Raw genomic sequence first — 15,703 nt, 5'->3', positions numbered from 1 at the left:
TTGTGAGCAGTCAGTGTCCAAGGCTGGTACAGTAAGTGGGTTAGCAGGGGATGGAGAGGCAGCAGGATCGTGTTGCAGAGCTGTAACTGTACACACAGGCATTTAAACCCATGTTTGTCTGAAACACATTCCATTACAACCCGATCAGTAACACACACACACACACACACACACACACGCACACACACACACACACACTATTATTTGTATTAATCAAATGATCAAAGATTGAATAAACCGTGTGTCTAACATATATCTTTATTTATAAGTTTAACTTTAATTAATTAAATCCTTCTCAAGTTCTTTGATTTATTCACACAATGTAATAATAATAATAATAAAAAGAAAACTTGCTTAAATGTGACACTTTACGTTGAACTTATGTTATAAAGTTACATACAGTTTTAATATGTAGTTGAAATTCATAAATGCAGTGTTTTAAGCCTTATGTACAGTCTATGGTGTTTTATTAAAAGGTCCGCAGTATTTCTGGTTGCATTTGAATGCAGCTGACGCGGTTAAATGACGTCACACACGCGCCACCATCACAGTAGATGCATGTGGATCTGCTGCTGTGTAGCGTGTTTACGTTGTTTTCCTGGTGTGTGTCGGGGGGGGACTCGTGTAGTTGGCTGTGCGGGGGATGGAGACGCTTTACACGGATCAGTCTCTGCAGTGAAGCGTTGGGAAACTGCGGCTCGTCGTTAAATGCAGCCGCTTGGCTCTGTGCAAAGGGCAGCTAACAGCAGCTAACAAGCTAACAGCAGGAGCAGCAGCTCGCTGACGGGAAGGCGTCACAGGGAGGCAGGCAGCTTTCAGCTCTGCTCGGTGCTCATGGCCGATGACGGCGAGAAGAGGGAGGCTTCAGCCCAGCAGCACGGCGAGAATGGAGACGACGACGCTGCGGCGGAGAACCAGGCGCTGTCCAAACGGCAGAGGAAGAAGCTTCTGAAGCAGCAGAAGTGGGAAGGGGACCGGGAGCTGCGGAAGTGAGTGAGGCCACACAGGTGTCAGCAGCTGCTCTGCTAATAAAACACATGTTCTCCTCACAGCCGCGCCGAGCTCCGTCCAACTGTGTGTCAGTTTAACCTCGTCTTTGCTCGCAGTGGCATGTAAACAAGATTGTGTCATGACAAAACATGACAATGGTTTTATTTCTATTGTTTACTTGCGCTTAAACACCCCCCTTTTATTTATATATATCAAACCGGACGTGTGCACAAGGCTAAATAAAACCGTTTTAAAGGTCCAGTGTGTAAGATTTGGGTAAAAGGGATTTATTGGCCAAAAGTGGATATAAAGTAATCCTAGTGATGTTTTACTAGTGGGTAATCATCTAAATTGTAGGAATTATTGTTTTCTTTACCCTAGAATGGGGCCTTTACTTTATATTTACATCAGGAGAGGGTCCTCTCCACAGAGACCGCCATTTTTATTTTTTTTTACAGTAGCCCAGACTGGACAAACTAAACACCTTTTGAGTTTTTATGACGACTGAAGGCTACCAAGGGTTCTCTGTCATGTTTGGAAGGGGAGTGTGAGGGGTATACAGCTGCAACATGCAACTTCACCACTAGATGTCACTAAGTTCTACACACTGAATCTTTAAGGAACCTCAACATCAATCAATAACAATTGCAGTCTTGTTTTTTTCCATCAATAACAATATAACAAAAGGTCAGTATATATCAATTTATTGCTTATGCATTGTCTAAACATAGTGAGGATATATAACTCATACTTGTGTTATAATCTTCCTCACAATTGTAAAATGTTTAACTTTTCTATTCAGTGTTTGTTATTCTCTGCTCAAAGATGAGTTTGAAACCACAACCTTCACTTAGGAGCTAAAATCAGTCTTCAAACTTAATTACAGATATTATATTGTTTATCAATATCGACTAATATGAAAATGATTATCTTGACGTAATTTTGTCATGTCATCCAACCCCATCTCTATGTAGATGAGGTAAATATTTCAAATAAGTTAGTTACTTAAAATGATTCGAGGCCTTTTCCACTAATCACTGTTAAACGACTTGGGTTTTTGAGCATTTTACTACAATGTGGGGGGTCTGCAGAGTAATACCATGTCCTGGTCCACATCGCAGTAGCTGGCTTGTTTTCCGCTGCAGGCAGAGACGAAAGGAGAGGAAGCAGCAGCGTCGCGTACAGAGGCAGAATTGTGAGGAGGAGGAACCCGGGGATGATGCCCAGAGTGCCAGAAAGCGTCCCCGCAGAGAGATGACGCCCAGCTCTCTGAGGCTGGTGGTGGACTGCAGCTTCGATAGCCTCATGCTGCTCAAGGTAAGCAGCGCCCGCCATAATGATAGCTGTTTGAATTCTCTAAATGATAAGGATAGGAGCTTCAGTGCTTCCTAACTCATCTCCTGCAGCATTAGAAACATTGGACCACCCTTAATGAAAGAAGGGGAGAAAGTGTCCTCCCACAATTCTTTACGGCAGCAACGGCTGTTTCATTCTCGTGACTCAATCTAGAACTGATGTAAATCCTCACACAATCATCTGAGCTGTCTGTTTTGTTTTTTTTCCCCCCAATAAAAATCAGTTTTGTTGTCTTCCTGTGAGTAACTGACAGTTAATTGTCCTGTGTATGAAATGAAAATCTTATCTTAGGATGTGTCATTCTGTGTAAACTATTCTGTAACTGTCAGCTTACAGTATACTGTATATTTGATCTTATAAATAAAGTTGTTTAAATAAAAAAACAGAGTGTAAGTGGAGTTGGATTTTCTCTGCATCGTTTGACTTTTTCCTAACTCCTTCACATCTTTACTTGTGACGTTTTCCATCTGGGTCAAGGAATAGTGCACCAAGTCTCCCTGATCACTAATGTTCTTGTCTTCTCAGGATGTGCGGAAGCTTCACAAACAGATCCAGCGGTGCTATGCTGAGAACAGACGAGCCGTTCATCCAGTGCAGGTTAGTGATGACTGGCCAACGAATGAGCGGGCACAAACAATCCTGTCCGACCTGTAACCACAGCTCTCGCTTCTCCAGTTTTATCTGACGAGCCTGGGGGGACAGCTGAAACAGGGCATGGATGAAAAGGACAAAGGATGGGTAAACTGGAAGGTAAGCAGATGTTTATTTATTGTTTTTAGCAGCTGTTGGCGGCAATAATTTTGAACGTAAGCAAAACACTGAAATACTGTCACTCTGTTCTCTAGGATACTGTGATGGCCATGTTATATGATGTTTTACTGACCAAAGGATTAATTAAGAAAATAATAATTGTAGGTGTCAATGTGGTATTGAAGATAATCATTAGTTTTAGCCTCCAAGGTAAAAATGACCTTGATTTTAGTCTTACCACTAAGCATATTTCTTCCCGTCTGTGCAGTCTGGCTTTTCTTTCAGGCTGTTAGGTCTTTAGATAGACATTTGTTGGCATCGTGTGTTTAAGTGTCTCCTTGTGCATCTGTGTACAGGACATTACCATTAAAACTGAGCACTACAGTAAAGTTGTGGCTAAGGAAGATCTGGTGTACCTGACGTCCGACTCTCCCAATGTGCTGGAGGAACTGGACCAAAAAAAAGCCTACGTGATCGGAGGCCTGGTGGACCACAACCATCACAAGGTTGGTCTGACTTCAGTGCCGCTCGTTTTAGAAACGTGTGAAGCGGAGTAGTTTTTGGAGGCATGTTCCCCTCTGGTTCATCATGTACCGCTTCATGATTTGACCCGGTTGGTTTTCTGTCTGGGCATCGTTTGCAGGGGATAACCTTTGAGAGGGCGAAAGAGCTGGGGATTGATCACGCTCAGCTTCCTCTAAGCAGCTTTGTCAAGATGAACAGTAGGAAGGTTCTGGCAGTCAACCATGGTGAGTACATACATCCGACCAAAACATGAGACTTGTATGAGTCATTTTTAGCCACTGTACAAATTGTCACTGACCAGTTTTAGTCGTGATTGGGTAATGGTGTTCATTTTAACCTGAAGTAAACTTTAATCTTATATGTATGTATAATCTTAGCATCATAGTTTTTGCATCATACATTGGCATTAGTCAGTCTGTGGCCATTGTATAGACGGCATACACGCAGTGCTGGAACAGATGAAGGACTGGTGAAGCAGCTGACCAATCTTAGTTCAGGATGTTGGACGAGTCGTGCTTTGCGTCTCAGGTGTGTTTTGTGTGTTTTCATTCCTCTCGCAGTGTTTGAGATCATCTTGGCCTATCAGGAGAAGCACAGCTGGCAGGAGGCCTTTTTCACCGTCCTGCCTCAGAGGAAAGGAGCTGTGGCCGTCGACAAGGATGGAACGACTGTTCAGGAAAAAGAGGAGGAAGATTCAGGCTCAGAGCCGGACCCCGACACAACAGAGCAAACTGAGAAAAGAACCTAAAACTCTGCCTGAATGGACAATTGCAATCAGAGTTCTAACGTTGAATACTACGGAGAAGAAGAGGCAAATGAAAGTGGTTGGATTTATATTTGTCTTGAAAATTTCAAAATACTTTTTTGGGGTTTTTACTAAATATTTATTTAAAATTGTATTTTGTTCCAACTGTCAATTACACTGTTCAAGTTAATGAACTTTTGACATTTTCAGTTTTGCTGTAACTTCTGGCAGAGTATTGCTATCACATTCAAGGGCATACGGTTTACTGAAGTTTTATTTTTTGAGCTGCCACACCTGTGCCAAATGGAACTTTTTCAAAGAAAAGATTTAATACAAGACAAAGTAAACACTTGACCTCTGGTTTCACTCTTAATGATTCCTGGAATTTTTGACCGTATAGTATTCTATATCCCGACAAAATATGATAAGATAAAACTTTATTGGTCCTACGCTGTGGAAATTCATTTACTGTGTTTGTGCTTTAGTATAGGGGATATTGAATTAGACTTATACATATATATGTGCATATGTAGACTATTAAAAATATATAGGCAGGTATGCATCCAAAATGAATGATTACGAAATGCTATGTGCGATATATTAATGGATATAAATTAATTGAATCCTTCCATCCATCCATCCATTTTTGCTATTCATCCATCTCAATCATTCATCCATCACAAATATATACAATATGAATATGACAAAATGCGACTGCGAGAAGATATTTACAAATGGGCAGGACAGCCGTTGTTGCTCTAGCCACTAAACCCGGAAGTTGAAGTAACCAGGGTAACAAGGTAAGGAGACGCCGAACCGGGAGAGAAGCTGTGGCTCAGACCGGAAGCTCCAATGTCTCGAAAAGCTCTGAAAGTGGTGGTTGAATTAAAGCTCAGAGCGGTAAGAGGAGTCTTTTATTTCTCATGTATTCTTTAACTGCTCCTGCTCTAACTTTAGTGGCTCTATGGGGAGACACCTGCGCCACTAACACCAGTCTTCATTCTAATCTTCGTCACTTTTTAATTCGCCGTTTGATTATCAAACATACTCTGTTATGAGAGCCGCACTGGCAACTTTGCATAATACTTTAAGAGTCCCACTACAATTCGGCGTGTATCTTATACAGAGAATAGTTGTTAAACTTTTTAGATTTTATTTTATAATCTAAGATCACCGCCATTAGACACTGCCGAGCGGGTGCTCCATTCAACCAGCTGAGCGATACATAACCTATATACTGTTTATATGTTCAAATATCCATGATAAAGAGCGATACTCATGACATTAGCATTCAGGCTCCACAGCACAGCCTTGTCTTATGTAGTGCAGCTATATGACATTACACAGGCTGACCTCATTGTGAAGGGTCACACTCAGAATACCGGATCAGTATTGTTGTAAGCACAGTTATATGTCTGATCATTTTCTAAATGCTCTAATCAGTAATGTTTGGGAACAATTACATTTACACCTGTAGTAAATAAATCCTTTCATTTGATCTTAATTTCTTTATTTGTGATATCTTGTTACATTTGGCCCAACACCCCTGAACTCCAAGATTATATATTGTTTGTATGTTGTGGGAACAAGATAAATAAATTGTGAACACAGTCTGTGTAGTAAAGTAAAAAAAAAAATGTGCCCCCCCTTTTTTTGCATAAATGTACATAAGCAACAAAGACTTCTTCATTCTTATTGGCAGCCAGAAGAAAATTGCTGATAACCCTTTTGAATGAAACAGGTTTCCTGTCCTGGGGTTCATCTGCCAGCCAAAGATGACATCTACCTCAGCATGTGTTTCATGGGCCAGTGCCGTCAGTCTGAGTGTCTCCCTGCCGTCTTCCCTCTGCTGTTTCATGAGAAGATGACCTTCGAGAAGGCAAGTCGTGACACAGCTGAAACGCTATACATCAAATGGGTTGTTGCATTTTTTTATTGAATAAATCAGTGACGACTCAGATGGAGTGTTTCTCTATATAGTCATTTTCTATATACATCCTTTGTTGCATGCCTGTAACGAGTGACTACATATAGCTGTGTAAACATTATCCAGATCTTCAGACATGCAGTGGACCCCGGAGACATCGCTGTGATGCTTGAGTGTAAGTTATATATTACTGTCTAAAGTCATTATTGAAATATGTATTGAACTAATTTGGTTGGCCGATCATATTTTACTTCTCCATGCTACATTATGCAAGCCATCTCTTTTTTTGGGGGGGGGGGCAATTTCTTCAGACAATTAGTTCATGGTTATTTTTACATTTCCCATTCGTATACAGTATTTATTGTAGCTGTGCAGAAGTTGCGCAGTCTGTTGAAACAAGATCAAAGGTTTGATAAGATGATGTTAACTCAAATTGCATGGTCTTCCTCAGTGGATGGAGTTTTTACAATTTTCACGACAATAATCATAAATATAATTATTATATTTACCACTCAAAGCACTTTGCAGTTTTGTCCTCCACCCATTCACACATATGGTCATACAGTGCATATATGTGAAGCACAGTCTCTATCATACATCACCCATACACTGCTGACACAGCTGTCAGGGCTAATTTGGGATTCAGTATCATGCCAAAGGACACTTCGGAATGGGGGAAACTGGGAATCGGGGAGACTGGGATCGAACCCGCTCCTCCTCCTATGCAGCTGTGCATTTGAGATTTGCCTTTCTGTGATGATACAGTCGATTTCTTTCAACTTGATGTATCCTCTTCTCAGATGAGACGGTCAGAGTTGAACTGGTGCAGCTGGCCCCTCCCGGTGAGACTATTTCTTTTTTTTTTTAACCATGGGTATTCCTTGTTCACTGCAGGGCTGGGGGATCTCTAAAGCAGATTCCAGCCAGAATGTCTTAAAGTGGTTGTGTTACCATTGTGCGTTTGTGTGTGCAGCGGGGAACATTCTCGCCTGCTTTGAGGAAGATGCTCGACGGTTTTTATTCCCAGAGCCCAGACTGGTTCCCTCCTTCTCCGGAGTGGACCGAGAGGTTCTCATGACCCGAGCACCTTACTTCCCTGTAGGCCCCAGCTCTTTTTCAAATTGTACAGTATTGTTCTCCACGTTCAGCACGTGTAGCCGTTTCACATGAAAAAATCCTCAGTGCATTGATTTTGACATTTCTTTATTGTCTACCGCCATATAAATGCTACCATCTCTGACATCATCAAAACTGTAATGCTATCAGAAACGAAATATTTACTTTTTGTTTGTTTATTTTTAAGAATTTCCTTTAACTGAATTTTCACAGTCACATATGAGAGCAAATTATATATATATACTAATTATGTGTGATTTGGTCACATTTGTGTGTTTACAGGTCATATTCACAAATCACAGTTTGCCTCATGGGGCTTAACAATCTGTACCAGATGTGTTATCCCCTCTCCTGGCCTGAGGATAAATTACCCAAAAAACATAAATGGAGAGATGTGTCAAGTATTTATACAAAGGAAATGTCGGACAGATATGAAGCGAGCAGCAATGGCAATTGAAATGATAGAGGTATTACCGATGTTGGTAGTAGACGTGAGTCGGCATATTGTATAGCAAATCAATCTAGTTATAATCATAATCCAAGTTTAGATTAATACGATTATGGAACAAATGTTTGGTCCCTTCTGTTTTTCCCTCAGGGTATTGCTCCGAGGTTGGAGTTCTCCACCAAAACCACCATCATTGAGAGCTCCGCTGATTCTGAGATCAACATTCACCTCAATGTACTCATGGTAAAGATGATATATACATAAGCATCATTCCTGAGGTGGCTACATTAACTAGCAACAGTTCTCTGGGATTGAAGAGTTCCTTGAATTCAACTTGTGGCCTTTATACATACAGAGACAATGAGGATATTCGGAACCGTAAACATTTGTGTTACATTCGGGCTTTTTAAGACAACCACTGTCTTGTTCCCAGAGACCAGCGATAAAGAGGAACTTGATGCGCTCCAGCAGACCCAGGACCTCCTCTCCTCAGAGGAACCAGTCTCAAACCTCTGCAAGGAGACGAGGTGGAAGGACAGGCCGAGAGAGACACGGCACAGCCAGGTCGCTGTCACGCATTTCCAGATCCCAGTCCCCGCAGAGAAACACCCAGCATCTGGCCCGGCTCAGCCTGGACCCTGCGGCTCCCAACCCAACCGACGTGGAAGCAGCCAGCACCTCCCGACCCGTGAGTACACCTGATTCATCCTTTTCTTTATAAAATGGCCAGCAGATGGCAGAGGAGAGCTCTCATCTAATATCTCCCCTGTGGTGGTGAGAGGTTTTGAGAGTCAGTGTCACAAAATCACTCTGAATGACTTTGTAGTCAATAACTAACAGAGGTGGTAAAACTCCACATATTCTTTACTCAAGTAGAAGTACAGATACTTGTGTCACAAACTACTCCGGTAAAAGTGTAAGTACTGATTCAAACTCTTTACTCAAGTAAACGTATCAAAGTACAGGCTCTGAAATGGACTAAAAGTATAACAGGAGCCAACCTCTACCAGATGTATCTGTGCAAAGCAAACTGAGACTCATATCACATTAATTCCTTCGAAGACATATACAACTGAAACCCCTCTTACGTCAGATCAAATAAAAGGCTACACACTACTAACAAAGGTTACAGCGAAAAATGATTTGCATGTATGAAAAACTGTCCAGGAGGAAATGTGTCCATTTGAATAAAGCCAGGGATGGAGAATGTTTTGCTGCTCCACTTCATCATCAATGATGTCGGCTGATTCTTCCCCTTCTTCCGTGTTGTAACTCCTTGGCACGAACACATCTGAGTCTCCCTCTTTTGTCCGTTTGTCTTGATACTTCTTTGACTCTGTGTAACGTGTGTCGTGCATGATGAGCACTGATAGATATCAGAGGCTAATGGCCAAAGGCTCCAAGTTCGCTGTTTGGCCATTAGTTTCTTTTATTTCATATTCTAGTATGAAGAGAAATAATGACGGCCTTAACATGACACCTGTAGTCGTACAATTCTGGGGCCCCTAGCTAAAATGTAACTTCAAGGCCTTTGTTATTTAGTTTACATCTTTCATATTGCTTGTTAAAAGTTAATTACTACCGAATACATAAACAATAAACAGGGGTCATTATGTCATCACGAGTTAATATTTCACCCATGGTCCCCTGAGGTTAATCCATATAAGATAAGAAAGATACAAACAGATAAGAGATTGGATGTCGGGAGTCAGAGGACGAGACCAGATAACTATCAAGAGAAGAGACAGTTCCATGGCCCATCTCCTTGCCAACTAGACAAATGACAATCCCGGACAAGGACAGTAAGATGACAGAGACACAAATAGCTGGCAGGTAGAGGTTGAATCAAAGGCCCTGAAAACCCAGAGTTCCACACTTGATGTGATGGCTCCTGGCTGAAAACTCTACTTCCTGCCAAAGTTTCAACAGTTTTGTTTGTGTGAGAGGAGGAGTAGCACCTTTTTCCTTACCACAATAAAAGGGCCTAATCTCTTGTAATCAGTGTGCAGTGGCCTCAGGAAGTATTGTGACCCCTTCGCTGTGTCACACTTTATTGTGTTGTATAATTTTAAATACCATGCGATCTACTCTCAGATATCCATAATGACGAAAGGTGAAAACATGTTTTTAAATATTTGTTTTTGCTCGTTTAAAAAAAAATCCATCCTTGACAAATTAAATTGATTAGATGTAGTTTAGAAAGGCACAAACCTGTGTATAGAAGATACCACAAGTCACACTGCACATCAGGAGAAAAACAAGTTCATAGGATCTTTGTGTTTTGCAGAGATGAGAGAACACGATGGCAGCCGTCGCAGTAGCCTCCAACATTCAGGTCTTTATTGCTTTATAGCGTTTATGACACTATTGAACATCTGTAAAGCTACCTAAAGCTGTCAGGTCTATGTTTTCACTTTATCCCTATCGAGTGTAGATTTATAACGCACAGAAAACAGTGTAAAGATTGAAAAGGTCTGGATATTTTCTGGATCCTGTGTACGTCTTGTAGCAGTTTGACCTGCTGGTGCGCTCACTGTGTTGCTCATCTGCGCGTAGATGCTGGCTTCGTGGCCGGGAGCCAGTCGATGGGACTCACCCCATGTTTCTGCAGTGTTGACCAACTCCTCTTCACCTTTGGTCAGGTCTTCATCAGCAGGTAGACATCCTCATATAAACCTGGGTCACTGAAGTAGGTCTCAAAACAACTTACCATAACTGCCTAAGAAATATAAAGGCATAGTTACATTGCTTTATTTCAGCAGTTTACTGTAAACATGTGATAGTTTTATTTCAACATACTTATAGTCAGCTGTTGTGCTGTAAACCACTTACAGTCTGTGATTCAATGTTTTCCCCTCTTTTTGTTGTTTTAGTGACATTCTCTCCAACTGGCAGAAGGAAATCCAATGGTTTGGTAGGAACATCATTTTCACCCTTTTAAAAAGAGAGCTATTACTATGTGGGGATGAGCTTTACTTTATTTATTGTTCTCAATAAACATATATAGAAGAAATAGCATATATAGCCTACACTTTGCAAGTGATGCATAATGTGAAAGAATTGTGGGTATATATACACAATATTCTTATTTTACTCCTGAAAAGACAGCATATAATCAACTTTCACAAAAAGCTAGACTCTAGGTCACCCTGGGACAAACTTTTACAATCCAGGCCTCAAACTTGTTAGTCCAAGATGTATTGATTTTTATAAGAGAACCTAACACAAAATTTACTAACAATGTTACCCTAAAATAAGGTTATCACAAAATTGATGGATGGATGGATTAAGCCTCTATTAACTGCAAATGAGGCCAGTATTCATAGTTGAAATAGATAAATGAATTGTGGAGTTTCTAGATGTGTCAGTGAGGTATAGTTATCTCAACAATACAAAGGAAGGTTGCGACTACTTCCTGCTTCTGTTTGTAGGTTGAAGAGACATCTGAAGACGACTCCGGCTCAGAAACACACGACCTTCATGACGGCCGTCGTGCTCCTGACCCTTCAGCGTCGTGGCAGTCTGACAAAGGAGCCAGGCACAACAGGTCAGTTTCTTGAAAAGGTAGAACCATTAATATTCATCGTAAACCATGCGCTTCACCTTCTTTTTATATTAAAATCCAAACGTCTAGTGAGCCCTAATCGCCAAGTCGAGAAGTATTCATTCCATTTAACCAATTTGAATAAGGTGTCAGTTGCCCCCTTTTACACAGCCTGTTCAAGGAGGTAGTGTAATGTTACAGCAGCTTAATATGATGTCTCTGGTGTTTGATATTTAGAGGAAAATGATGCTGCACATTTTCAATCTGTCATTAAAGAAGTTAGTGTGCATTAGCCTGCAGGAATAACTTGTCTTATCTACCTATTTTATGAATGTTTCTGTCACCCTGAACGCCCTGAGGAACATACAAGCACATGAAGATGACACTGGGATGTTCATTTTTCATGATGGCTTCTAAGAAGTGTCTGACTGTGGCTGTTCAGGTCTCCATCCAGTTCTCACAGAGAATGGGAAGAAGTCCATGAGCGCGTTCGAGGACTCCTTACGACGCCAAAAGCTGTACGCCGACTTCTCTGCGTAAGTAATGACAAGCATCGGTATAGCTGCTTTCAGACATGCACAGAACTCTGGAGAGTCTCCAGACATTCTCCACAGGGGCTGTATGTGAGAACGCACATGTCCAAGTGAGTTTCTCCGGCAAGTCCCTTTGTAAAAAAAAAAACAAAAAAACACCAGAGAATCTCCTGCTGCCTTGTGCATGTGTGAAAGGCAAACTCCGAAGGAAGTCGGGACCCAATTCTCTTAAGGTTCATGTCTGAAAATGCTTATGTGTCTCAGTCTATAAGACTTTTTCAGCAGGCCATTCTACTTTTCCACTTGCTAGCCACTCCTCATTGTAGTGGGGTCTTATTGCATGTGAGTTTACCTGAATAGGAATCACTTTGGACATTTATTCTCTAGAAAGAATCTGTGTTTGAATCCTTTTTTAGGAACCATAAATTGTCTAATGTGCTCCCATTTTAATTTGCAAACTCAGCACTTTCCACAACACTAACTGCACCAGTGCAAAAACAGAGCTGCCTTCAGTTTCTCTTCTCAGCAAAAATATTTTTCATTATTCCAATGAGTTTGCCAAATTTGCTGCTTTAAATGAAACCTAACCTGTCTTCCACAGTAAGAATATTTAAAAATAAAAAAGAATATTGAAAATAATTTTGTAATTATTTATTTATAACAAAGTCATAAATATATTTTACAACTCAGAGTAACAACCTGTGTAAAAATATATTATTTAAATGGGCATATTTTATTTTGTAGTTTATTTCTGAATGCCAATGTGTTTCAGTAATAGCACAACTTTGCCCCGTATACGTCTCTAGAAACGCACAGAGCATTACATATGTAACAATGGAACAAAACGACAGAGGTGGTGGTTGTTGTGTTTCAGGGGGCCACAGTCTCTGAGGTAGACCGGGTTTTGGCCAGAAGGTCCGTCTCTCCAGGTCCGCCCCGATGACCTGGCCAGGCTCCGAAACGGTGAGGTGGACCTGCCGAGTTTCAAGAACTTTGAATTTGAAATATGCTGCTCCTGGTGGCCTAATCATTTGAAAGCATTCTCGTTTATCAGACCAATGTCTTTCTCTCCCCATGTTTTTAAGAGCACACTGTTAACTATCAAATAAAGAAAAACAAATGCCCACAGCACACGCCTCCATGTTGGGAATTTGTTTAAATGTGAAGCTGTTACATTGTCCTAACAATGTTTGATATTGTATGTTGTTATGCAGTTTTCAGGACCATGAAATACTAAGTAATACATGATGATGCATTTTCATAGACGGAGACATGTTTTCCAAAGTTATTTCGATGTAATTTATATTGATGACTTGTTTTAAATCAATACACTAAATCAATCAATCAATCAATCAAATTTTATTTGTATAGCCCATATTCACAAATCACAATTTGTCTCATAGGGCTTTAACAGGGTGTGACATCCTCTGTTCTTAACCCTCAACAAGAGTAAGGAAAAACTACTAAAAACCCTTTTAACAGGGTAAAAAGAAGGTAGAAACCTCAGAGAGAGCCACATGTGAGGGATCCCTCTCCCAGGACGGACAGAAGTGCAATAGATGTCAAATGTAAAGGAGAACAACATCAAGATAAAGGTTTTAGCAGCATTGATAAGGGTAAACATTTTGAAGCATAACTGAAGGTCATGGTAAATGTGTATTTTAACTTGCGTTAATCATTAAGAGGGCTCCAACAAACTCACAGCTAAGTCACTCATCACCCCCCTTATTTCTTCTGTACTTGCACCCACTGCACTACGGATGCCAGGTTAGGACAATCCTTGCAAAGCACTGTAGCAGCAAAAGTAACAGCAAATTCCGTTGTCTTTTTTTGATGTGTGTGATGTGAGACATCTGCATTTCTCTTCTCGTGCAGAGAAAGAGACGACCACCTTGCCAATGAAGTCTTCAGATGTCCTGACTCTCCTGGTGTGTGCATGTGTGCAGAACAGAGATATAAGCCTTGGTGAAATTAAAATCTTGCATCTCAGTTTGAACGTGGCCTGGAGGCAGCAGAATAGGATTTGACGTCACACGCCTCTATATCGTTAACCTATCAAGCTGATATTGTCTCGTCCTCAGATAAATCACCCAAAGGCTATTAAAAGCAAATTGTGTCTATGGCGATGCAGCTCTGTGTGAACTACTGTCATATATCAGAGAAATAGCTGCTCACTATGACTGTGAGGCATTAAGCACCGGCTCTATCAGGAACATTGTGATCTACTGCAGAATGGCTGCGTGTCATGTGGCAGTGCAGAGTCTTTTTAGTGGTGTGGTTGGTCGGTTTTAACAGAAGTCTATGAATAATGCTATAAATAACAGACGAGTTAAGAACTAGCAGGGGCAGCTTAACTGCAAAGACAGCGAAGGTGGTGGGTGATCGAAGGCTTTAGCCGGGGTCTATTTCAAGGAACACCTTTTTTTAAAGAATGCAGCAGAGAAGGTGACGCCTTTTGATAAATGAAGGCCCACAGTACAGTGTTCCTTCAGGTGTTGGAGTCAGATGTCAGAAGAATAGGCATCAGGTCTCGGGGGAAAACTTTGATAACTCTGTGGATTTACACCAACAGCCTCAGACAAAATGACCTCGAACAAATTACACGTTTATTCTTGTAATATTATGACTTTATTCTCATGAAATTATAACATTATTCTTGTAATATTTTGACTTTATTCTTGTAATATTACAACTTTTATCCTTGTTATACTACCACATTATTCTTGGAATTTCACCCATAGATAATCTTCAATATGGCCCTAATACAGGGTGAGATAGTTCTACATGAAGCAATTTTCTTAATAACACACAGACATGTTCAATTATTATTTTAATCATGGTGAAGATGTGCAGACAACGAAATCAGACCAAAAATCACCAGCTTTCTTTTATTAGCTTGCAGTGAGTCACCGTGTAGTGCATGTTGTGTCACATACTGTAGGTAATCAAGTAGTTTGTAAAGACACGGGTGATGCTGTTGCCATCATAGTGTGCTTTTGAAAAATATGACCCAACCTGATTTGCGAAGCTTGTCTACACATCGTCTCTGATCAGTGTTAAGGCAAGGAAGCATCTTCATTTCAAATGTGGCCCCTTTGGCAGAGTAGGGACAAACTGGGATTAGGATGCTGACAATGGCAATGGATTTTGGAAACATGAATGCCCAAGTAGGACACTAAGGTAAGGTTGTAGTCATGTGGAATCACAGTAAACCTTAAACACCATCATTTTATCTTTTATCTTCTGAAAATAGACAAGGTTTGAGTTTTCCGACACTATGGTAGTTGGTTCAAGATAAAGCTGAAGGTGACGCAGCATTTTGCAGTTGCTTATTTTTATGTACTAGGCCAACGTACCTTTAGCTGTGATTTGAATATAGCGAGGACGTTTCCTAGCTACTAAAAGCTGTTGTTTCGGGAGTGGTACTTTACACCAACCAATGACAATTTCACAGGTGTTGTTATATGATTTTTCCCAGCATGGACGACTAAAAGTTCATTTCAACTTTGAATGGATCATCCTACAGTGTGGTATCATGCTGTGAATTAAACTACCAAGAAGCTTGTAGGTGGCTGAATGACAGGTTCAGACAATGTTGTTTCAAGGAGTCGTAGATCGGGTGAGTCTGTTGTTTGAGAGAATCTCAGTTTGCACGGCGTGAATACAGTAACTGCAAGTAGAAGGAACATGAGCAAGTTGTGTTGCAATGATTATTGAGTTTTCGGCCAGAGGTTGAGGAAAAGGCTCAGACTTGGGGGATGTTGGAAAG

General features: G+C 40.8%; 2 protein-coding genes across 2 annotated transcripts; both read left to right on the top strand.

Annotated features, from left to right (window-relative positions):
- Nucleotides 1-514: 514 nt before the first annotated feature.
- Nucleotides 515-4,720, top strand: trmt10a (tRNA methyltransferase 10A). Its single transcript, XM_035148275.1, has 7 exons — nt 515-989; nt 2,136-2,307; nt 2,872-2,943; nt 3,022-3,096; nt 3,453-3,602; nt 3,740-3,845; nt 4,182-4,720. The coding sequence occupies exons 1-7, from the start codon at nt 835-837 to the stop codon at nt 4,367-4,369; spliced, it is 918 nt and encodes a 305-aa protein (XP_035004166.1). The 5' UTR covers nt 515-834; the 3' UTR covers nt 4,370-4,720.
- A 152-nt stretch (nt 4,721-4,872) lies between these two features.
- spata6l (spermatogenesis associated 6-like) lies at nt 4,873-12,970 on the top strand. Its single transcript, XM_035148252.2, has 12 exons — nt 4,873-5,266; nt 6,108-6,245; nt 6,420-6,468; nt 7,094-7,135; nt 7,267-7,391; nt 8,008-8,100; nt 8,291-8,545; nt 10,414-10,513; nt 10,731-10,771; nt 11,289-11,404; nt 11,844-11,937; nt 12,809-12,970. Exons 1-12 carry the CDS (start codon nt 5,219-5,221, stop codon nt 12,875-12,877), a joined length of 1,170 nt encoding a protein of 389 aa, XP_035004143.2. The 5' UTR covers nt 4,873-5,218; the 3' UTR covers nt 12,878-12,970.
- The last annotated feature ends 2,733 nt before the right edge of the window (nt 12,971-15,703 follow it).

The sequence above is a fragment of the Hippoglossus stenolepis genome, chromosome 23 (assembly GCF_022539355.2).
Source record: "Hippoglossus stenolepis isolate QCI-W04-F060 chromosome 23, HSTE1.2, whole genome shotgun sequence".
In the NCBI taxonomy this organism is placed as follows: Eukaryota; Metazoa; Chordata; class Actinopteri; order Pleuronectiformes; family Pleuronectidae; genus Hippoglossus; species Hippoglossus stenolepis.
This window is presented reverse-complemented; position numbering and strand designations above follow the sequence as displayed.

What these genes read in the sequence shown, in the direction of transcription:
- trmt10a (XM_035148275.1), top strand. Translation starts at nt 835, where the DNA reads ATGGCCGATGACGGCGAGAAGAGGGAGGCTTCAGCCCAGCAGCACGGC. An exon ending in GGGGACCGGGAGCTGCGGAA is followed by an intron (nt 990 to 2,135) that starts GTGAGTGAGGCC and finishes TTTCCGCTGCAG; the next exon opens with GCAGAGACGAAAGGAGAGGA. An exon ending in GAGCCGTTCATCCAGTGCAG is followed by an intron (nt 2,944 to 3,021) that starts GTTAGTGATGAC and finishes TCGCTTCTCCAG; the next exon opens with TTTTATCTGACGAGCCTGGG.
- spata6l (XM_035148252.2), top strand. Translation starts at nt 5,219, where the DNA reads ATGTCTCGAAAAGCTCTGAAAGTGGTGGTTGAATTAAAGCTCAGAGCG. An exon ending in TTCACCTCAATGTACTCATG is followed by an intron (nt 8,101 to 8,290) that starts GTAAAGATGATA and finishes TCTTGTTCCCAG; the next exon opens with AGACCAGCGATAAAGAGGAA. An exon ending in CTGTACGCCGACTTCTCTGC is followed by an intron (nt 11,938 to 12,808) that starts GTAAGTAATGAC and finishes GTTGTGTTTCAG; the next exon opens with GGGGCCACAGTCTCTGAGGT.